Raw genomic sequence first — 24,302 nt, 5'->3', positions numbered from 1 at the left:
CTTGGCAATAGAGTGTAAGTACTGCAGACAAATAGGAAATAACAAAGTACTGCCCCATTCAGTGAGGAGATGCCCAGGTTTTTTTTTTTCAAATCCTTCTTGCCTGCTGGCATCCTGCATTGCCTCCATGATCCTTCCTCAAACAAAAGGGTGGCTCAGGGGCAGAGGAAGCAGGGGAGGAAAAGTGCCTGACACTTTCTAACCCAGCACAAGTTTGCACACAAGAAACCAAGGCTCCAAACTTTCTCCTGTCAGCCTTATACTCCCAACGCTTACATTTAAGAGGTGTTTTTCTTCAATGTTTGGCAGAAAGGCTCTCCATGAACAATCCAGAGAGAAGGTCTCATTTGACTACCCTGCACTGACCACGGGAGGAGCCCACATCTTTCCTCTGACTACAAAACACCGCTGAAGCCACCTGAATAACATGGACAACATCAAGCTGAGAAGGCTGCCCAGGGGAAAAACCTGCCCTGAACTTACCTCTGCAGGCAAACACTGGGATATTTACACAAGATAGCTGGTGAGGGAACTTTGTGAGGACTCCTCTCATGTGGAAAAGGTTTTATTTACTAAGGCCTAATATGACAGGATTTGGTTTACAGCTAAGGGTGCATTTTCCAAAGAGCATCAAAGGGGAAAAAAAGGAAAAAAAGGTGGTGATGGAGATAAAAGATATTTACCATGCAAAATGTTACTCATAAAAAGCCCAGGTGGTAGCATTGGAAAATATTACAAACAAAACTGTGGACAGTCGTACAGTTTTTATCACAGTTGCATGTAGTAAAAAGGATCACAAACAAAATGAAATGTGCCTCGATTTAAACAAACCAATATCCCACCTGGAAAGCCCTAGCCAGCCTCCCATTGTTTCTGGGTGACCCCGGGGGCAGCCGCAGCCTGCGGCCCGGCCCTAAGTCACTCCAAGCGCAGCCTGGCGCTTCCCAACTTCTCCCTCTCGGGAACAGCAGGACCAGCGAAAGAGCCCTTTGTTTCCATTCAAACATATGTAGGGGTGGAAAAGCTGTTCAAAACATTAAAGAGAAACAACTGAGGACTGTTACTATTCCAAGAAACAAATTACCAGCCGTAGTCGGCAGTGCCCTGAGCACTCGCAGTGCCAGCTGAAGTCAGATGTCGCTGGAAGTGCTCAGAGCTGCTCAGCCCCAGCAGTACGGCAACCGGCTCCGTCAGAACTGATGGTTTTAAACCAGTAACCCCTTCATACGGATTTTTATTTTTTTTTCTTTTTCTCTGACACTGATTACACAGACATGTTTTATAAAGAGAATAATAAATTAAAGCTTTGAAAGGTAGCTCGCCCAAAGGATGAAACCCCTCCCAAATCCAGCTAATGGCTAGTAAGCCGTCTTCCTTTGGAGCATTAACACTGACAAGTAACATAAACAAGGTAAAGGAAAAGCCATGTCAAAGTTACTGCATTGTGGGTTTCTGTGTCAAGTAAGCTAAAAGCCATAAACTGATGTAAAATGAACTCGGATCTCAGATGAAGTATTAATCTTTCCAAAGAACTGTAAATAAAAGCTGTACTTGTAATCATTTTTGAAGCTGAAAAAAAGTACTATAACTTAAAGAAAACAAACTTTTATTTGTATTACGTGAATATTTTGCATTTTGCTATTAATTAAACAACACATAAGAAACAAGAAGAACTTAATGTTTTTCTGTTTCAGGCTGAGGTTATTCAGGCATAATTCAGACTGCACCAGCAGACTTGGCTAGAGTTTCCCTCACATTTTCACAGAGGTTGGCTGGCAACACGTACATTATGAAAAAAGAAGAATAAGCAGATATCCACATAAGATAAATACATTCCATTCCCTCAAACTGAGTTCAATGCAGACAATTAAATCCTGTTCTCCCTCTCCAAACGCTTCCCACTCCTTTGGTCCTGCCACTGGTGAGTGCACACCACCATTTCTCATCACTTCAGCCCCTGGCTATATTTGACTGTAACTCCCCAGGACACATACATACTTTGCTCCTTCTACCATCATATATATTTATTTTAAATGCACTGTCTTCCATTTTAAAGGCTAATCTGTTCCCATCTAATCTCTCTTGCCTCTATGACTCCAGTCACTCCATTCACTCGGGCCACCCAAAAATCAAGGCATTATCTTTAAGCTCTAAAAATGCTGCTCATTGCATCTTCTTCCATGTTATCTCTTTCCTCTAAAATATGTTCAAAGTCTTTAACTTCCTTTTCTAAACTTCTCCCAAATAATTTCTTCATAAGAGTTCTATATCCAACACAATGACAATGAACATTTTAAAGTCTGTAAATCTACTTAGCAGTGTTATAAAAATCTGTATCTAAATAAATAATAATTAAATTATTTATATTAAATATAATATAAATAAAATAATGAAATTTTAATAAAAATAATTTAATAATTATTTATATTAAATTATAAATAATAATTGAATAAAAATACTGTATATATTTTGTACACCACATTTCTTCTCTTTGCATGCTATCCTCTACTGATTTCTCCACAAGACCAAAACCAATCGCAGGCTTACTACCCTGAACATGCATCTTCGTTCTTGCTAAAGCATCTCATCACTTTGCCATTCTCTATACCTGCTCTTGGTCTTTCTTGCTGTGGGAGCAAGTCTGCCTCCTACAGCACTTCTGTACCTTGACAGATCTAAGTTGGAAACAAATATAACACACTGGTAACGACCATCATAATTAATCTGTGGAGATCCGAATGTATTTTAATTTCAAAGGCCAGCAATACGCACCTGTCTCTCTCAGGTTTTCAAATTTCTAATGAAAGGGTAAGAAACCAGAAAAGCAATTTATGATTCAGTGTTCAGAATCTGTAATCTGGGGTTTGTTTTTGCACTACACTGGCCTTGAAACACTTAAAAACAAAATCGAGAAAAATAAACCCGCAGAACACAGGCAGAACCTGAACTCGCTCTCCTAAAGTATCACAGTTACATTCTTAATATCAACAACAAAATGAGGTTTGATTTTTAAAAAATCAGCACTAAAAAAGTGGAGCCATAGAGTCACGCACTGTCATGTCTTGATTCCCAGGCCACACAGTAACCAAGCAGGTAAAGATGGAGTTTTGGGGGATATTAATATAAAAATAGAGACTGTTTTTGTAGTCTTATTCATAACATACTTCTACTGTTTTATATGCAAGATTACACAGGAAATGATCTATTTTTAACAAAAAAGGTGGAAAAATGAATTTAGGTATTATGAAGTGTTGACCAGACCAGTACGTCTTGCACATTACTGAGATACATGCTGAAATACTTTAAAAAGGATATGTCAAACAAGCACAGAATTGTTGTTTGTTTGTTGTAACTTGTTGCACAGATAGCTGCTGCGTTACAGTGTACCTACTTGCCTACTACAGCTCTTACTGTTCCAAATACTTTTATGACTGCCAATGAGGAAAAACAGATTTGTATATTATGGTTAGACTATGATTTAGTAGCATCAGATAATGATTATAAATAAATTACTTTAAAAATGTGACATGGGCATAAACAATAGTGGTGATGCTTCTAATTGAACACTCTTTACAGTAACAGAGTTATACCATTCAAAGTTTGTACAAGACTGCATTAGAAAAGATTAGTGTAATAGGCAAGCCTTCCTTTAAATTCCATTATTCCTGCAAAAATGTTTTTTTTTTTAACATATAAACACGATGACTTCAACATTATCAGAAAACACAAATGTTAAGATACTGAAGGTAGATCTCAAAAGTAAAAATAACTCAGATCCTAAAAGGAAAGATAAGCTGTTTAACCGCTAAAAGAAATATAGAATGAAAACAAGCAATCTAGAAAAAACATCAAATAGAATACTGATGATATGCACAAACTGCTTTAAAGCAGAAAAGGACAGCTAAAATAATACAGAAGTAATTGCTTGTATTCTCTTGGGTTCATGATACTAAACTCCAAATTGCAGTTACTGCAACACAACATAAAAAACATACATAAAGCAAATAAATTTGAATACCCATCAGTATTTAAGTTTATAGGGATTTAAAAGAATATTTACAAAACAAAAATAGGGATGTCTAGAGCAAGGACTACTCACTTGCAACTCTAACCTGTGTGCATCTCCTTCTCCAGCCATTGATTTCCTGAATGATCTTTAAGCAAATTTCAGAATTTATCATGTGCCTTTTCCCCTAAAACTCAATCAGTAGTGTTAGTCCTTCCCACAAGCATTAGAAGAAAGAAATCTACGTATCTTGTTGGAAATCCCAGTGGAGCTGAGATCTGCTTTTTAATGCTGACAGTGCACGAGGCTTGGGGTTAATTTTTAGTTGTTTTTTAGTTTTTCTTAATAAAAACAAAGAATCCCTAGCAAAGCACAGGAAAAAAACAGTTTTACACTAGAAGAAAATGTTGAGAAAAAAAATTAAGTTACTAACAGTAGGCAGACTTAAATTTATGGATCCTTGAAAATAATACTAAGTATTGTCTATTTAGAAATGGAAGAATTTTACTTGAACCACGGGAAAATATCCCACTCACTTCATTATACAAAACCAACAGTCATAAAATGAGGTCCTAAACACTTACCTTTTCAAATTTAGAAAAAAAAAGATCTAGCTGGGATAGTTAACTTGCTAAAAGTATGTTTTTTATTGTCACTGCTTGAACAGTGAACTTTTTGCCCTCCATCATAGGTGTATTACCTAGGGGACCAAGTGATAACTCTCAGATTGCACAAGCGTGAAAGGATACGAGGAGTTCCTTCTGTTCTGCACACCAGGTAGAGACATGCAGCAATTACATGGGTCATCTTTCTCCCCCGGGTTAGGTGCTTGCTCACAGCCATCTTGAAAAAATTAAAGGCAGTATCCAGACAGTGTTGATTCAGTTGAAGCTGGTTTCCCAAGTGGTGAATCTGCCGTTTTCCTAGAAAAATTAACAAGGAAAAAAAATTCTTAACTTCGTAATTGAAGTGCTTTTCAGGGTGGAGTTTGAATACAAAACAGGAGGGTGGATTTCGGATTTCATCTCTATGTTAAATACAAAAGTTAGAACACAGCAATGGATCAAGTTCCTGGGAGCTACGTCATTGTTAGGCCCAAAAAAAGCCTGGATTTGCACTCCTAAACTGAAATGTATTCAAGCAATGAGCCCTGGAAAATGAAGTTGCAAAGATCATTCCAAGAGAGGATCAAAAACATAGTCAAGACACCTCAGAAAAAGATTACACCCCCTCCCCAAATACAGTTTGAAAATTGGCACTACAGAGCTGAGCTTTTGAAAGCATCAGATCATGTCAGATTTGATGTTAACGTGCAAACAAATGAGACGTTTTGCTGCATCTCTCCAAGAGCTGATGAAGTCTGCAGTTCCTCTGACCACAGCCTAAGCCCATAAGGAAAGGGGCTGCTCTGAGAGCCTGTCTGTGATCACCACTGATAGGGAGGCACTTCCTTCCTCCAAACGCTTTCACAGCAGCGCCTTCATTTAAGGCTTGGCTGCCAGACTGCAGAGACTCGTTTGTGGCTCCAGGAAAACAAATGTGCCTTCACCCTTAAACAAAATAATAATAATTAAAAAAAGTGCTTTGGATGATTCATTGCAGGAAGCGGTACAGCTGCTAAGACAGATGTGGAAAGCAAGATTCAGTCCATTCTCACAAGTCCAGCTACAAAAAAGTGCACCGAAAAGACAGCTTAAGAAAAAAGATGGGGGGAAGTCATGAGGAAAACAGTACTGAAGTTCCTCAGCATAAAGGGGTCAGACAGCACATCAAGAAAAATCCTTTAATTCAATGTGCTGGACAGATGTTTCCAGTATGCATATTTACAGGAAACACTCATCTGTTCCCTTCAGAGATGTCAGAAGCAGCTTTGCTGAAGCGGGCACAAAGCTTGCGCGTGCCTCAGCAACCTTTTCTGCAGAAAACGATGGTGACTGCACAACACTTACCCCAACAACGCCTGCAAACACTGCACTTCTTAATTTTATGCAAATTTCCTACATAATCATCACTAATAACATGGTAAAATGTTTAACCTCTGAACAACCTTCTGCCAACAGCGCTGGTTCAATTTGGCTTTAATAAAAAGTGACTCCAGAAATCCACCAGGGCCAGAAAAACTCTGGACAAACAGAAGCTACAGCAAAGCTGCAACTCCTGCTCTCTGTGGGGATGGCAATAGGAGGAGATCTCATCGCTGAGCGCATGAAGTCACTTCAGGCAATCGGGTACAACACATTTGGATGAAGTAGTAATGACAGGAAGGATACATCACCTTCCACAGGAGGTACTGGGACAATAAGCTACTCAAGAGTATTCCAAAGCCCATTAAGTGAATTGCTTTTCCATTAACATTAGCAGGCACTGGACTGGTGGCTTTGATGCCTTAGAGTCTCAAATACAAACACCATATCTCCCCAGAATTAAGACACTACCTAGCACTCTCCCTCCCCTGAGTTTTATTTCACATTCGACGACCTGTACTCTGAAGCAGGCTCTGGGCTTCTATACCTCTAGCACAGAAACAGTTTGTTCTCAGCTGTGGACAAAAAAACCAAACACTTACCCTTGAGAACTACAACCCTGAGCGAGCAGAGGCCAGCAGGGATCAGTGAGGCTAGGGAAAGCTACCTCCTATCATCTAAGCTTCCTATTTTATCCCCCCAACTTGACCCTGAGAGACCCACCCAGTGCAGCAGAAGGCAAGACATGAGCAGGTCCTCATCCGGCAGTGACATGAGGGCAGCGTTCAGGCTGCAGCCAGCACAGGTGGCCCCAGGTCTCCCCCAGTTTGGGGACTGGGACCCAGTCTTTAGCCACCTTCTTCCATTTCCTCACACAGGAAAAACAAAGAGCTGTGGACATCCCCAAAGCTTTACAGACCCTTACAACACCTGAGAGCACCCCACCACAGCACAGAAGTGACAGCAGGAGCTGTGCAGCTACCAAGCCCCAGGATGAGGGGACAGACCACAGAGATTTCTACTCTCCAAGGTTATTTTTCAAGAAGAGCCACACTGGATCCACCTTACCCAGGCCTCTGGGCCAAGAGAACAGACAGGCAACAGATAAGGAGCCATCGGAAGCAATCCACCATCTGACAGAGCATGAAGCACAGGCAAGGAGAAGCTCCCCTGCGGTTTGTGACCCCAAGGAGACTATTAGGGCTCTTAGGTCAGAAGTGTCTTTCACTGGTGGTATTCTCCATTCTTGTCACGTTTTATCAAGCCAAGATGAAGACACAAAGATCTGTTATCTGCAGAGGTTTTATGCACTACACACAGATGTACAACCACTTAAAAACAAATGAAGAAATAAGGAGAGTTGACCACACCACTGTGCCTCCCCCAGCTTCAGGAGATCCAGACCGGAATCACCTCAGCAGCGAGAGCACGTCATTCCCTCTGACTCCACGTCTTCAAAGTCACAAAGGCAACTGGTAACAGGAAACAATTCCAGAAGTTTTAAAAGCAAAACTCGGACAACACTTAAGTAAAGCTTTCACAACAAACATAAGAGCAGCTCCCATGCTAGGGAGGAGCCGCCTGCTCTCCTGAAGGCCTCCGGGGCTAAAGGCAGAAGGCCCGCAGGGCCAGCCTGGCTCCCCAGGGCAGTGGGACCCGCAGGGTGCAGCCACCACACAAGAGGTGATGAGGAAGCCTGCCACATCGCCACCAGAGCAGTCCGGGGCACGTACCAGGGACCAGCCCAAGTGAGCTGGAGATGCAGAGCACGAACAGGACAAGTGTCTGTGAGGGCTTTTACCCCAGCACCCTCCTGGCCTGTCCCCACTACAAAGCATTCCTCCTCCCAGGAACTCCATTCCCATACAGGCAGAGCTCCACACCTCGTGGGGCACTCAATAACATTGAGGAAGGTGGTTTTTTTTTTTTTTCTTCCCCACAAGCAATCTTTCCCACCAGCTGGCCTCACCCCCAAACTACCATTAATATTCTCTGAGTATTTAACCTTAATTTCAAATGTTGAAATACAATTTGTCGTAATCCATCCTAGGCAAATAGTATGCTTGTTTGAGTAACATACACTTTTTTAGCTGAGCTTTTCACCCAGCATCAATATTTTAAAATGCAATTACTTTCGGGGTGGCCAGTCATTGTCTACGGACAAATACCAAAGAGATCCCAAAGCCCAGAAAGGTACTCATCCCACTTAGGAAATGCTATTTCATCACGTGCTGTACACGGCCTTCTGCAGACCAGCGAAGGCTTTAGATCTGTGTGCTGGTACTTCCTCAAGCTGCTCTGCAGTATTATGTCAGGCAGACAGCTCAAGCAAAAATACAACTGTGATTCTGCCAATGACCCCCCAAAGGAACACCGTTATGCAGAACAAGCAGCAGCATCTTAGAAGCAACATGCATCTCGATGACTAACTTGGTTTTGTCCTCATCTGCTACAGAAGAGGGATAAATGTACTATTTATAGCATCATCATCTAAGATAAATATTTACATTCTGCAACCAGTCTCCTATTTACCAAAGGAGGATCAAAAGGTACGTTGGGTTTCCCTCCTGCCCTGAATTTAACATGACAACAAATTTCTATTTTCCTGGTATCTTTTGCAACAGCAGCAGCAGCAAAGAGCTGGAAGAGTTAGCATTATTAACTACGCTTCTGGATTCCTACACAGGGAACACCAGATCCCTTGTACTTCTCCCGGTTCCTCCACAGATTCAAGAAGAATTTCCACTCAAAAGGTAACTGCCAAGAGAAGGCAGGTATCAGCTAAACAGTTTTGGTGCTAGTACTGCAGTACCAAACTGTTGTACAGTGCCCGCAGCTCAGCCAGATGACAACCAAATGGAAGTCACAAAGCGATATACTATTTGTTCTGCCAATCTCACCAATTTGGTATTTCCAGAGCTGAAAAACATAGATGTTTTATTTTATTTAACTATAAGTACAGCAATTTTACTCTGTTAGCATCTGAAGAGCAGACGCTCACATTTAAGAAAAATGGGGCATAAGAAAATAACTCATCAAAACAAATTCTCTATATGACGCTCCAGATAGCATCAAGAAAGACAAATATGAACTGAGACCAAACTCCCATTCGTACTGCCGGTCCTCAACATGAAAAGCCCTCGTAGGAGTGCGATGGTATCTACAAGCCTGCTAAGCATTCAGAGCGGCTACCGCAGCAGTACAGGCAGTGCAGGGAGGAGCTGCCGAGCAGCTGCCAGCTCTGGGGCTCAGAAGATGAGTAATTCCCTCCAGCAAACCCACAATACTGCAGCATGTCCACCAGCCCTTGGATGTACTTCCACTCCCCGTGCTCTTTGCTAGCTGGGTGGCATTTTATAACCCACCGTTTCTTGTTCTTCTCCTATCTCTCGTTTGCTCTACGCTTAGCAGCATGGCTTCAATCAGCCCGAAGTGCTGGCTGATGCCCATGCTGCTGGTCTGACCATATGGTCCCAGTGTGCAGCTAGCTGGTCCAGCTCTCTGCAAGGATGCAGCAAGCCTTATGATCTCAGCCAAAACAGTAGGAATACCCGACATCGCAATGCAATTTATTAGCAATCTGCTCAACCCAGTGTTCACCAGATTACACGGCAGCGTTACAAACTCATCAAATAAATTGAATTGCTCTACTGGCTGGAAAAGAAAAGAACTTACCTTTAAACCGTACCATGCTCTGGGTTACAAAACAAAATGCAAGACAACTTTCTGACTTTCTTACCCATTATACCCAGTAAAATGATAAAAAAAAAGCTTGAGAGGACAACGCAAAAAACTTGCAACTACTATCTCAGTATTATAAAGTAATATCATCGTGCGAAACAGTCATAAATGCATATTGCATTTTTTCTAAATTGCAAGACAAGACGAGAACAAGAAGACAAGAAACAGACAGAGGTAAAGCACACCTCCATTACGTATATTTTTTGTGTATCAGTAGTGTGCAAAAATAATTTTCTTTCTTGGGCCTTACAGATCATTGACAGAACCTGGGATTTCTTTTTGACCCAGAAGAAATACAGTCTATAAGATCAAAGCTTAGACTTCATGCTGCCCTTGCAATTTAGTGATGGCATTAAAATGGTGGCTGTATCTCTGGAAAAAGGACTAGGAACTGTCTTTTTAGAGGCTGGACATGCCCATCAGCAAGGTTACAAAAATCCTCCTCCTTCCCTCACCAGTAAAACAGTAAATTTATTTTCCTTTAAAGAGTGAAATAAAAAAAGTCTAGAAACAACAGAAATTTTATGATGTGTAGGACAGATACCAAGCAGTTCACATTTACTTCTCTACGGCACATCATACTGGGCAGGGTGAGGAATAGAGAAAGAAAAAAAAGGAAGAGAGAAAAAGAAGCTTGCACTTCTGTAAGCAGCACGCAAAATCAAGCTCCCAGGCTACCAAGTAGTAAAGTTTATCACGCTCCTGAATCTGCATCTGAAAACAAAAGGCCCTTTTCTGGTTTTAGTTCCAAGTCTACTAAAAAAGTGTTTCTGGCCATCTAACTCCCAGCACGCTGAAACAAACACTCTCATCTCTTCTCAGCCGATGCCAATCTCAGTGCTTTGGACACGCATGTAAGCCTGGAAGGGAGAAGTTCAGATAGGACAGCTGAATTCTTCTGTCCTTTTGGTTCAGAAAATTTACATGCTTTGGACCGAGGAAACTTGTTATTACAAAACAAAATGTAGAGGTTAGCAGTCATTGCCACAAAAACAGATTTGAAGCAAAACTTGGTAATATTAAATGCTCACACAAGTGGCAGTTGATAGCAAAACTGCAGCTTCAGTTTTTATAGAAGCAAAATAGAAAGATGGGGAAAAAATCAGACCCATTCTTTACAAGCAATTTTCTATCTTTTATGATCTTGTTACTACAGAAACATCTCATTCTTTTCCACTCTTCAAGAGGAATCATACCTTTTTTTGGATCCCTTAAAAGTCAGTTATGTCAAGTAGCTGCAGCTATTTATTACTCTCATCTGGCTTCTGCCTGCTCATCCGCAGCTCTTCCCTCACACCAACAAGGACTGTAATGCTGCTATTTCAAAGTAGCGCTTTTCATAAGTTTCATAAGTTTCCAGGGAAATAACAGGCAGTACACAGCCGGAGCTTAAATGAATTGTTATTACAATACTAAACTGCATCATCAAAATCAAAGCATAAAGATTTCCTCCCCGTCTGCAATTTGCTCGAGGGACTCTGGAAACTAACAGTACCTGAATTGGGCGACGACAGAGTCGTGTTAACAGCACTAATCTTCTTCTGCAAAAAGGGATTGTTATGGTAACAAACACTAGATTCTATTAAAGGAAATGATTTGGGTGACTTTTACTTGGGTATTCATTTTCAGAATTTGAATTACTTTACTGACTGAATTTTATGTGCAGATTTCATTCTGTGTTTGGTTTTATGCTCCTTTTACTTTCTTGCTTTGAAAAAGCTCACCAAAAGAACTCCCTGGAAAGGGAAAAAGAGCAGTTTTTATGTGCGGGCATCCCTGCATGCTTTGTCATATCTTTCAATTTCAGTAAGTCCCAGCTCAAAGCCTGAATGAATTTCCTGCTCTTTGCTCCATGCCAGGCTTCTGTGCTGTTTGTATTACAAACAAGTAAAACAAACAAAGCCACAACAGGGAAAGTCCAGGAATATCAGCACGGCTACGTTTATGAAGGCCCGTCCCAGAAGCCTAATCAAGAGTAGGGTCCCATGATCAAAGACAAGAAAAACATTTAAAGACCAAACAATGGCGGGAGGAAGGGAGGAAACCACAGCGCTGACTGCAGCGATCACACTGAGCCTTTCCAGCAACTGGCACCACAGGCAAGTGAGAAGCAGCTTTATCTCTGCGAGCCTGCAAGGAAAACGGCCAATGAGCACTAAAAGCAGCAGCACAGCAGGGCATTATAGCAGCGCTGACCTAGCACAACAGCTTTAATTTTATTAAGGATGGCTAAGAGTCATTCCCAGTAACACCTCATTGCCTACACGGAGAGTGATGTAAGATGCTGGCCTCACCCCCACGCTCTGCCCAACTTCAGCCTAGCCCCAAACCCCAACCCCACTGCTGCCGAGGTGCTTGCAGTCCCCAGACCTGTGCTTTTCCCCAGAACAAGCCCCAGGCCCCCCAGGAGAGGTGTAGAGCCCAGGACTGAGCACTCCAGAGGCGACTCCCGGAGGAGCCGGCTGCCGCTGGGGTCTCCGCGCGATGGAGGGGGTCCCAGCCTTTTCCCTGGCTGTTCCCACAGCTGTGCCTGCACAACTGGGAGGGGATGCACAGAAAAAAAAAAATCAAACCTGTGAAACAACCCTTGTGAAATAAAATCTTAACCCAGACCTGTTTAGCAAAGGATTGATGCCTCCACTTTACCTTCGTATGGCCAGAACCAGACTACCTCGGTGCAGAGACCTGCAGCACTCCGTTCCCCGCCTGCTGACAACCACCCAACCCAGCCGTTCAGCCTCCCAGGAGAGCACCCCAACCACCAGCTGCAGCTCGCCGTCCCTCCTGGTGAAGAAGCCCTTCTGTCACGTGTCAGAGGCTCGTTCGTTCAGCTACAGAGAGCTAGCAGGCGCCGTCACGATTAATGGCTTAAAAATTCAAGTAGTCGTCACTGCCCCAACTACTTCTTAAATATTTGATACTAAGCTACTTTTTTTCCACCTAGAAAATCTGCTGTTAACATCTCTTCCCAGCACTTATCCGTACTTCTTTAAGTATTCATTCCCTCAAATTTGGTCCTTGTATTCCATTAATGCCAAAACAGGCCTGCGAAATGCCCACATAACTCCCCCCCCAAACCCTTTTTCCATTCCCTGATTATATGATATCACTCCCACACGGACAGGCTCTTTTCATATAACAGCAACTGGCCATTTGAATTCATTTCCCTTACAAATTCTGAAAACCTTGGCACTGTGAGTGGTTCCTCCAATTTGCTGCGTTGAATTCCTGGAACCCTGCTCCCCTCGCAGGTGGTACTTCTGCTGCTGCACCCTCGTTCCCATTTTATCCATGTAAACACTACTCCGGGTTCAACAACAGGCTGCTGAAGCCCTAGGGTTTATTCAAGGGCTGTACCTAACCTATTGCTCTCTTGCCCCATCATCCTTAGACAGTAGCTTGCCTGCTTCTTATCCTTTGTTATTATTTACTTGCTTTTTTAATCCAGCTAAAGAACTTTTTGCTAATAAAATCCTTCCTGAACTTTACTTCTCTTCTGCTATCACACGTAGGAGAACCACACTTGATGCCGACATTAAAAAAAAACACCCATAAAAGCAACATGTGGTTGATTCACTCACATCTGAAGGCACGGCATCACGACTGAGTCAAGCTGAAGCCCAAGCCGTTGCTGCAGGCAGCGCTCCCACCTCCAGCCCTACATTTCTGATAGAGACGAGGGAACCTGCCCTGCTGAAAATCAGCCCAAAGAACAGAAAGTTAAGTTTTCATTTGGAGCAGCTCCCCCATAACTCAACAAGCGGCCTCCCAAGCCCTGCCGCTGGCAGAAGGTGGCTGGGGCGAGGAGAACTGCTGTCAGCAGCAGCACACACGTGGATCGACTTAAAGCGAATGTGAGAGCACAGCCTAAATGGGTCAAAGAGAAGTGTACACATGATACCTACGCTTCCTCCCGCTTCTCTGCTACCGCTCCCAGCCCTTGCTGCTCTTCTGATCCAACCTGCTTATGCAAGTCTGACTTATCACAGCTTAAATACGAGCTAACGCGTTCATTTAGTTGTTAGTGCACTGAAATGCTTCAGGTGGTTGGGTTTTGTACAACCCTTTTTATTTCCTGAAGTTTTGTCAACTGATTTTTTTGTTTACTCACATAAGATCTGTGCCTGTTTCACAGTTGAAACAGCTGGAAGGCCGCACCACTGGCAAGAACCGAGAGCACACGCATGATTAATATAAGATAGTCCTTACTTATCTGACGTTACGAGAATTAGAAAGAAAAATTTAGGATATTGGGAGCTTTTAGGTCATGGTAGCTATTGAGCATGCAAGGCTTCCTTCTGACAGCACCATCAGTTAGGCTATGCTTTAAGCTTCTTCTGTTGTATTTGGACAGTGATTTTTTTTTAATTACATTTTAAATGACAGTTTTTCTGATTTTTCTATACCTGTATGCACGTAAGGCTTTTTTTTTCCCTCCACACTTACCAATTACCAATTGTTAGTCTTGTCACAACAAGAAATGAAATATTTCTGCTGTCACACAGCATTACTGCTGATCCAAGCACTACGCTCAACCATCCAAAATTTCTATATTACTGTAAGAAAAAAATTTGCTTATGACATAATCTGACAGTTTGGATTTTTTTCTTAAGTTTTAAAAAACAGTAATTCAAGTATTATTAGAGAGATCAGAACTTGTTTCCCACCTACAAAGCAAAAAGCATTTAACCAACAAACAATTCTGTCCAATCTACACAAGTAGGAAAATTTAAGAATGCAGCATCATATGAAAAAAGAATCTGTTGCCTATTGGTAAGAGTTGTCAGAACCTTTAAAACAACACAAAAGTGAGGACTGAACACAACAGGATTCACTGCTGCAATGGAAAACTTTATAGATGCGAAGGGTGTATAAATCAGCGCAATGTTATCTGCTCGCCGACAGCAAGTTCTAGTGCCTTCCCTGCGGATCAGGGCTTTTGCAAGGCAAAAAAGAGTGAGAACCGAAAACTGACAGGAGCCATTTTTCAGAGTCCTGCGGACACCACAGAAACAGGCAGGAACCCCAGTAACTGCACTGATCCACTTGGGCGAGGAGGAGGCAGGAGCTGGAGGTATCCCCTGGCCAGAACTGCAGCTGGGTGAGGGCAAGGAGATGGAGACAAGAGCAGAAGCAATTGAGTGACTGCAGCTGAGCAATTACCTCTCCACTGCACTGCAGTGACTATTAGCTAGAATCATACATACTAAGAATGTTTTAAAAAAAAGTTTAATCCACCTTCCCTGCTATAAAAGCCAGCCCAGCCCTTCCCTTTTCCTGCCAAAAGGCTCCTGTGCATCTCTGTAAGCCTTCCCTACCTTCCTTGTCCACCTTTTTAATACTTATCTTTTATTACATGCCTGAGAATTTACTTGTCCTCAGACACATGCAGAACAATTTTCCTCCCCTAGAGTTCAGCTCCGCTCTTCTGCATGCCAGTTGTTCTGTCAAAATACAACCGACAGTGGTAAATTACTTCCACTCCCCACCAACCAACTGTGCAGGCAGAAAAAACCTTACTGACAGAGACTAATACCACTTTGCTCTCAACCTGTACTTGGCCTTAAGGTTACTGCTGCTGCTTCAGGACTGGAAAAGGCCTGCATGCCTCATACTACTTCCAAGATCTGGCTTGGGGTTGCCTTTTTTCTTTTTTTAAATTCATTTCTTTGCTTTCCCCTATTCTACATGCAAATGTAACAAAAGGCCCTCTCTCCCCATCCAGACCATACCCAGCTGGCAAACATGTATGACACAGTAATTGCAAAAGTAAAAACTTCATAAATATCAACTAATTGGCAAATTCCTTAAACCACCTCAAAAAGGGAAATGTGGAGAGAAAGCATCAAGGGAAAAAGGATGCAGAGTAAAGTAGTTGGGGGGGTGAAAAAAAGAGGCAGTTATTAACGATATCAAAGGGATAAGAGATAAAACATGATCTAAAAACAGAAGCAGAAAGAGAAGTGAAATCAAGCTGGAAAAGGCACAGAGCCATAACAAAAACAAGAAAGATTGTATTAGGTTAATACTTATTTAAGGTATTTTTATATGAGGCTGACAAGAGCAGTCAAATATTTCATTCCTTTATCTAAAAGGGATAAGAAACCCAGCGGTTAGGTAAAAGAGCATCAATCTTTATTCAGGCTGCAGCTAAAGAATGAAATTCTGCCCTCAGTTTGTCCCTGGCAGCTGAGTCCATCAGCTACAGATAACGAGGAGTATGAATGTGAGGGGGCTGCTCTCCTTTACTACTACAAAAGGCCTATTTAGATCAGAGCTATCACTGCCCGATAATTTTATCTGTGCACAGCCCATATGGTGAAGATGGAAGAAGTTAGGGACAGAGCTTCAGCCTCAACTTCTGCATTTCCTTCCTTTTAAAACTAAAAATAAGTGAAGGTTGCCACAAATCTCAGCTAAACAATGAAATAGATCGGTGATGCTATTTATCAAACCGGTCTCTTGTGCTATCTGCTTTGGCTTGGAGTTGAGAGGAGATTTATGGCCAACGAGAGAAGGCACATATTTCAGACACAGTCCTACGTTTCTTTAAACAATAACATTTATGTAAGTCAGATGTACAGACTGTTCCAGTAAAGGGTTAGAACTACAATGCCATCTATGTATTTCTACAGAGACAACACGTCCCTCTTGGAAAATATTTGGCATATTTGAGTAGTATCCCTCTTTATGTATGTAATCTCTTCCATTTATAAGGACCTATGCAGTACATACAAATACACAACTAGCAGCTTTTCCAGGTGGAGGGAATTATCCCCAGACTTTGCTTTCCTCAGGAACCCCAATCACCCTCAAATTAAAGAGGGAGAACATGGTGGTGGGGGGATGACGACAATGACGACTGTGAAAGACCCAGGGATCGAACTTCCAGCCTTCATCACATTACTGAACATGATTTGTTAAGAGAGGAGCAGAAGATCACTAGATTTCTGGAAGATAATGGAAGTTTAAGCCATAAATAGAAATGAACATGAGCTCATGACTAAGAACTAACAACATGAACTTAAAGGAAAATGTAAGCACCATATTAACAAGAACTTACCACACAACTCATCGGACCTCATAACGGTTTCCCAAGGGAACTGGTGGAAAGCCCCGCTGCTTGGAACATATGAATCCAGGAAGAGCAAGACACAAGAAAAACGCACACTATGGAGCGATCCCATGGAAGAAAAACAGGCCGTGCTGATTTCCTAGGTTGAAGTTCTCATGCTTTTGCAAAATCGTAAAGCTTAAGAGAGAAGGGCAACTTTCTACGACAGAATCATTGTGTGCTCTGAATGTACAGAAGAGGAGGAAACGTCCTCTCCCCATGTTCCCAAAACTGCCATCTCTGCTGGCTCGGTACAGCAGCATTTCAGCCCATTTACAGTTTGGTAGCACATCAACACAGACCCAATGGCAATCTGAAAAAATAACACAGCCTGTAGGGCAAAGATCCACCTACTCCACTTCCCACCTCTTTATGAAAAGCTTTTCCATAGTCACCACTCCATTCTAGTTTTCTTAAATTAAATATTGTTTTAATGACACTGAGAAAAACAACCAACAGCAATAAAAACATCACCACTCAAATTATGTGGAATTTCTTCCACAATCAAATCTTTAGATACCAACTTCCTTGGCTCTTCTAGATGATCCACTCAGCTTCTGGGTGCTGGTCCTTAGTAGTTAAAGGAAATTTCAGGTAAGCACAACTACATTCTCCTCTTCGTGTGCTAAACCTCAAAGATCAACTGCAACACAGTTTTCTGTGCGGTATGACTCCAAGACAGGATGTGAGATTACCCATTAAACATACATATCCAAGACTAGATACATTATTAATTCATTTCCCCCTAGGTAATATGGCATGGTGAAAAATAGCTACCAGAGAACATACTGACTAAAGACTTAAACAGAAATCAGTGGATTTATGTGATGATTGCTATGCAGCAACCTAACGGACCTCATTAAAGGAGACATGGATTCTTCTCCCCTGACACCACCACTGCTCCTACAGGGTAGGCACTGATGCTTAACACAAGGAGGAATATTGATTGTAACCTATCTCAGAAATAGTTCTTGTACCAGTTGTGAGAACGATCCGTCTCAATAATGGCCAAGCCTGAAACAGACAGGTCTTAACTTTTTAACATTTTTCTCATTAGTGACAGTGTTTGGATTTTTTTTTCTTAATAAGATGGCTATAAAACACTACCTGCCTCAGAATTTCAATTTGGTAGGTGCTGTAAACACCAAAATTAATTTTTGCTTTTCTCCTCTTTGACTTTGTGGAGCTACAATCAAGGAAGCTGCCCTAAGGAATCACTTAACATCAGCATCATCTTGAACCTAAAAAAATAAATATTGCTTTGGTAGAGTCCACAAAGTTCTACTTACTAACCTCTTAAGATCCACAAGAAAAAACAAACAGTTAATCAACTGCCTGCCTCGGATCTGTTAACGCTATGAGCGGCCTCCTCTCTGAAGGCCTCAGAGGTTGTACCGCTCTATCAACCAACACCAATGACCCTGCTTCCCCCTGCAGAACTGTTACAATCTGGCCCTTTCTCCTTCCTACCTTCTGTATTTTACTCTAGAGAAGTAAGAAAAGCAGACAGGCAGATGAAATTTAGCCTAGCTTTGTGCATGATGACCCGATGCCCATATGATCATGGGCCTGGCTGACAAAGTAGCTGCAGGAGGCGCAGAAGTTAGCATTTCTGTACGATCAAACACCGCCCTGTTACTTTATCACACAACAAGAAGTATAGGCTCCACTTTGTTTAAACCAGATTTAATTATCATAAGCTTCAGCACTCAAGTTCCTCCTGAAAGCCATGCTCATATAGAGAGGGAGCTGACCTTGGCACAGCCACATGTTTCTGAGGCCTCCAAATCCATCATGGGTTCAGTTTCTTGTAACTGTGCCTATTATCCTTTGGAAACCAGAACACTCCAAAACTTCAGCACAGCATTTTGTTTTAAGTGGCTGCTATTATGTTGTCTCCTTTTTACGTCTTCCTTCCCACAGACTAAATCAGGAACGGGTATCTGACAAAGATCCCTCGTAGCTTGACATTGAGTGACTGCACCTGGAGGAGAAAGCAGGCGGCTCTCCGCACCGCACCACAGAGGCAGGTCCTCTCTTCTGCTGTGTGACAAGACACTCCACAGGTACTCTCTGAAGAACTTGATTTTTGTTTCCACGTCACCACTTAGACTCCCTTGTACTCTGAAATTTTCTTAGGGTAGTATTTAGTATTTAACATTCAGTGCCACTGTAAGCTCACAACTTGACTTTCCTAGCATGACAAGTCAATGTTTCGCAGAAATTCCAAGCAACCTCAGAGCTTTAGCCCTCTACGACAAAGACCTTGATTAAAAAACAAACAAAAAAACACAACCTTCTTAAAAAAAAGGAACTACCCACACATACAGTAGGAAAAGTGTCTAACCAATGACAAAAAGAACATGCAAGCATCCCTGAAATCCATCAGAAAGAACATTATTTCTATTCCCAGTTCTGCACGACCAGAAATAGTCTCCTTAAGTGTATTTTGCACCCTATCTTCCATCAATGTACGGCAGGTTCACTGTGGACTGAGAACGGAGACAGAAGTACGCTTATGACCCACAGGATGCCGAACAACGTTATTTTGACCAAAGCCACATATACCCACTTGCTCTCAAGAAAGAAGCTGGCAGCAAGCAAGAGTTAACTTTTAGTATAGGGCCAGCTGGAACAACACAGACCACTCAGACAACAAACGTCACCTCACAAGCACCCTGGATTTGTTCCAAAAATCACTTGAAAAGTGGTATTCTTCCTTGACATGCTCAACAACTGATTCAGCTTGCACCAGAAGCAGTATTTTTTTCTAGCACGTGGTAGAACAGTAGTTTCTAAATCTATTTTGAGATGATTTTGAATAGTCTCAGGATCCATATTTTCCCACCATATCATTAGGAAAGCTGGAAAGTTATTTTCCCGGTATTTAAACTTTAAAACAGAGATTACATGCAGCTAAAAAATATCAGACTACTTCATCACCTCCCACCCCCCAAAAGAAAGAAGCCTTTAGGTATAGAAATACATTTTCTGAGATGGAAAGAGATTGCACTTGCAAAGCTATTCACCCACATTAGTGCTGCTTATGAAATCACTTAGAAGATTTCAGTTGACATTGAATAATTTTATTTCTAGCTATTTCCCTGAGCTCGCAGAGCTTTCATGGCCACAGAAGTAAGCAAACAACACCCGCTTGGATTTGGCAAGCTGCATGGGACTCAGAATAACAAGGCGACCCCTCTAAAATCTTCTTCATTTACAGACGCTGATTTGCTGATGATAGCTGTGCTCACCTTTGGAAATGAGGATAAATTTGGATTAGCAAATGCTGACAACTCATGTCACATTTAAAATAGAGGCTGGTAGTTAGAGAGGGGTGAATGACAAACTAAGGGCTATTACTGATTTCCTGATTTTTTCACACAAAGCCAGTTTCCTCCATTTCACTTCATGGCAGACCCAGGGGTAGAAACAGGAGAGGTATCATATAAAAACCTCAGCCTGAAGACTAGGTGCAACTGGAGCAGCCTGGTCTGTGCTGTTAATCATTTGTATTTGATAAGAGCATTTTCCTAATCTGTCAGCAATTAGAATTTTTCACTTTTATTTTTTTAAATAAGAAATCAGGTAAGTGTTAGAGGATGAATTTACCCAAGATAGTTGAAAGGGGAAATCCCCCAGCCCCCTTCCATCCTCCCCCCAAAACACACCTCATACCAGCTCCCAGCGCTCCTCACATTTTGTGCTAAGTCACTAACTCAGAAAAAAAAGAAAAAGTGGACAGTTTCCTAAAGGCATCAGCCTGAGCAAGGAAAGGAAGTGAGACACATGCAAGAAGTACAGCAGCTAGCATTGAGAGCAGTTCCACAACATGCAGCTCCTCAGATTTATCTAAGACGCTACCCAGAGTCTGGAAGCAGAAGTTTACAGCTGTCTGCACTGCCTCATAACGTGCAGTATACATATTCTATGAGCAGACAATCTCCTAACCTGATTTAGAAAGCATCTTTTCCCACGTAAAAGGATTTCCATACATCTATGCTTGCATGTGCATGCACGTGTCCAAAGGAACTAGAAATGCCCTTCTGCACTGGTGGCTCTGTAACACCCTGAACGTAACAAGACAACTTCCAATGGTTAGCACTGATGCTATGCCCCACGAGACTCTGCAGTGTTTGTCTCCCTTTTAGACAAGGCAACATGATGCTTCCCAAAAGGCCAGAGCATTAAAGATGGCTGTGTTTTATACATCAGTTCTGAAAGGACAGGGAAGAGGTGACCTTCAGGTTTAGCACATTCTGTATGACCACCAAAGTAGCTCAGTACTACCTCAGACCAGACCTACTGCTTGGTTTCTGGAGAGCTATTCCATATTCTGGAACGCTACTCATTCTCAGAAATTCATCCTAAATGGGCTACTGAACCCTGCACAGCTCCCTTTGGAGCAATACTAAGTTCATGATTCCCACCATAAAAATGGCATGGAATGTTTTCCCTGAATAGTGATTTATGGAAGTCATCAAGTAGTACACATAAGGTACAGACGTAAACATTCGTATGCATTCTCTCTAATGAGTGACAACCATACACAAGAACCTGTGTCTAATCCCTGTACCAGAACCCAGGTCTGTGTACATCCCTGAAATCTGGAACTAAGATCCTAAACTGCTTCCTCAACATTACACATCTCATAATATACTGCCCAAAAGTACTAATAATCAACTGTGTAGTTTCAGAGTACATGAAGGAAAAAATATACTGCCTAACCCTAAAAATCCAAACTCTAATTGATTTTGTTAAAGAAAAATTACAGGCTCATCAGCATAATATTTCTTAGGGAATCACAGAGTTGAACGTAATTAGCCACTTGCTTAGTTGCATTCAGTGTTAATGACCTTTCTTTGAAGAAAGATCCACGTTTGTTTGATTTTGCTATTGCTCAAACTTAAGAGAAGCCTCTTTCAGTTGAAGCAGGAGTAATCTGACCTGACTTTAGAACAGCTAAGCAATCAATTACCTTTTCACTTAATTTATGCTGTGTTTGTTTGGGACAGCTTTGTTCTAACAGTATAAAGGCTTTAAACCTAGGTGATTAAAGCCAGACTTCTAGATACATATTTGGGAGCCCAAAGAACAATGCCAAGCGAACACAGCTCCTGCTGACATCCAGAGAAGGTCTAAAGAGCACAGCTCAAAAACAGGTTTAAGTATGCTGAACCTAACTTCTTACCTACACTGCAGCTTCGGTTCAAGGAGATCACACTGTACTTTTTCTCTGCTTTTTAAATTACCATTTGCCTGTAACTTCTATCAGAAACTAATCAATGCATAGTAAAAAAATAAATAAAAAATTAATGTGTGAAGCAATACAACTCATTTTTGAAGTGTTACATTCTCAGTGTAGGAAGTCACAACTAAAGTGATAGCCACGCTAATGCCTTCAGGAGAGATATCCTTTGACAACCTTTTCCCTCCCACACCTTTTCCCTCCCACAATTGCTTAACCTTCCTTCATTTTACCTACATATTTGACAGTACTTAGGTTTAGTCTACATGGTCTAGTATTTAATTGTCTGTATTGTCCAAATTATTCAATTACTTGAGTACAAAAAGACACTACAAATCTTCACTCAAAGGAAGAGTTTACAACTTTTTTCCCCCCATTTCACAGTTCATCCATGAATAGCCACTTCCACAATACCTTTGGAGAAAAAGAAAATTTCTTTACAACACTAATTAGTATAGGACTTTAGAAAAAGTGACTATTTTGGATGTATGAAGTTGTTTGGTTTTTTCCTAGAAAAAAGGGGAACATGACATGCATTGAACATATTAAAAAGTCACATAGCCTGATTTTTTTTTGTAAGGAGCCTCCTCCCATAACAGGCTGGAGTTCTTGCCTTTCAAAAACTGTAAGGTTAAATTAAATGCTATTCAGGAAACAAGTTATTTTCAGCTTATAAAGAGACATCGCTCTTCATTCTTCAACCTTTGATAAAACATGCAGTACTTGCATGTTATCCTCCCTCATTATCTAATGAGAAACTTCATAAGCTCATCACCCAAGTAGAAATCACCTAGGCTACAGCCCAGATACAGTCCCACACACCCAGCACGCAACCTCTTGCATTATCCCACACACATTATCCCTTTTTTACAGCAGAAATGGTCCTAAACAACACGTGGGAAGTTTCACCCTGAGCAGCCAGAAGAGCAAAACCAAAATTCTCAGGAAGAGCTCTACTTTAAAGACATGATTAAAGAAAAAAAAAACTCTTGCCACTCCTCCCATGAAATTACAGTTGAATAATTATGACAACGGCATTTTCTTTTAGAATTTGAACTTTATTAACAAGCGCTTATATCGGTGTGTAACAGCACCACCTGGCGACCCTAGTGAGCACCTTAAGAAAATTGTACTAAGTTAAGTAAGCTAAGTTAAGGTACAGTAATCAGCACAGAAAACACATTTTAGTTCTGGTTCTGTATAATTTAGATTCTTTTCAATTAGAAATACATGCACTTTTTATCAGTAAATAGTAACATTTTATGATTCTGCTAAAGAAAGAGCTAAACTCAGCTCTAACTGCTGATTTCTGCTGGTAAAAGGGGGAAAGCTCTTGACACAGTAACAGCCAATTTAGTAAAATTCTGGAATTCATTCAAATGTTAGAGTATAACAGGTTAATGAACTGTTTATTTAATGGTTTGGTTTATAGTTCATACAGATGAAAGGCCACCTCAGAATTAGAAACAGTCACGCCTAAGTTATTAAAATCACTTGAAAAATCAAACTGAATGTCATGTATGCTATATATTCTAATTGATTAATATATAAACAGAATTAGCATTTTGGTCCTAACGCGTTAAGAATTTTACTGCTGTTCCAGTGAAGTATCTCAGAACAGCCAATACATGTTGCTGAAAAAATCCTTAGGGATCGTGAAATGAAAAAGTACTCCCTGAAGACGTAGCGAGTGACAAGAATTCTATTAGAGTGGAGCATTTCTTCTTCATCATTCCTTTTTAAGTTGCGACTAAATTAGCACAGCCTGCACACTCCAGGGTGTGTGCTGGGAGGATGGAGGGGGGGAAGCGGAAGATATAAAGGCCTGAGGCACTTCAAGCAGAGAGCATCCATCTGCCAGCAGCAGTCAACGAACAGAACATTTCTAAAAGCTTCCCACTCATATTAAGTCAAGCCAGAAGAACAGAAAACACCTTCCTTCACTCTGACTGTGCAGGATTGAACGTAACAGGACGGTGAGTTATAAATACATGTAAAAAAAATAAAGGAGAACAATGCAGTCCTGCGTTCAGCTTCCCCTGCTGCAAAGCTGGTTTAAGAGGCTCATCTCTACAGCATCCGTTCCCTCATCTACTCTGTGGCAGCATGCAGAGAAGTGAAACAAAGTGAAGCAGGAGAAAAAAGTTGGTTTATTGTTTTTTTGGTTTTGGCTGGTTGGTTGTTTTTGTAGCTTTGTTGTTTTTTGGTCTGTTTTTCTTGTGAAACCCA

At 41.5% G+C, this 24,302-nt stretch overlaps 1 protein-coding gene across 2 annotated transcripts in view; it reads right to left on the bottom strand.

The window, feature by feature from the left end:
* Nucleotides 1-24,302, bottom strand: part of BRF1 (BRF1 RNA polymerase III transcription initiation factor subunit) — a 174,540-nt gene that overhangs the window by 121,604 nt on the left and 28,634 nt on the right. For both annotated transcript variants that reach the window (XM_040557923.1, XM_040557922.1), the window contains one exon: nt 4,756-4,929. In XM_040557923.1, the coding sequence (XP_040413857.1) occupies nt 4,756-4,849 (94 nt within the window). In that variant the 5' untranslated portion in view covers nt 4,850-4,929. The remainder of the gene's footprint in view (nt 1-4,755; nt 4,930-24,302) is intronic.

This window comes from Cygnus olor, chromosome 5 (genome assembly GCF_009769625.2).
Source record: "Cygnus olor isolate bCygOlo1 chromosome 5, bCygOlo1.pri.v2, whole genome shotgun sequence".
NCBI classification, from domain to species: Eukaryota; Metazoa; Chordata; class Aves; order Anseriformes; family Anatidae; genus Cygnus; species Cygnus olor.
Note: the sequence above shows the minus strand (reverse complement) of the source record. Positions and strands in the feature narration are given on the sequence as shown.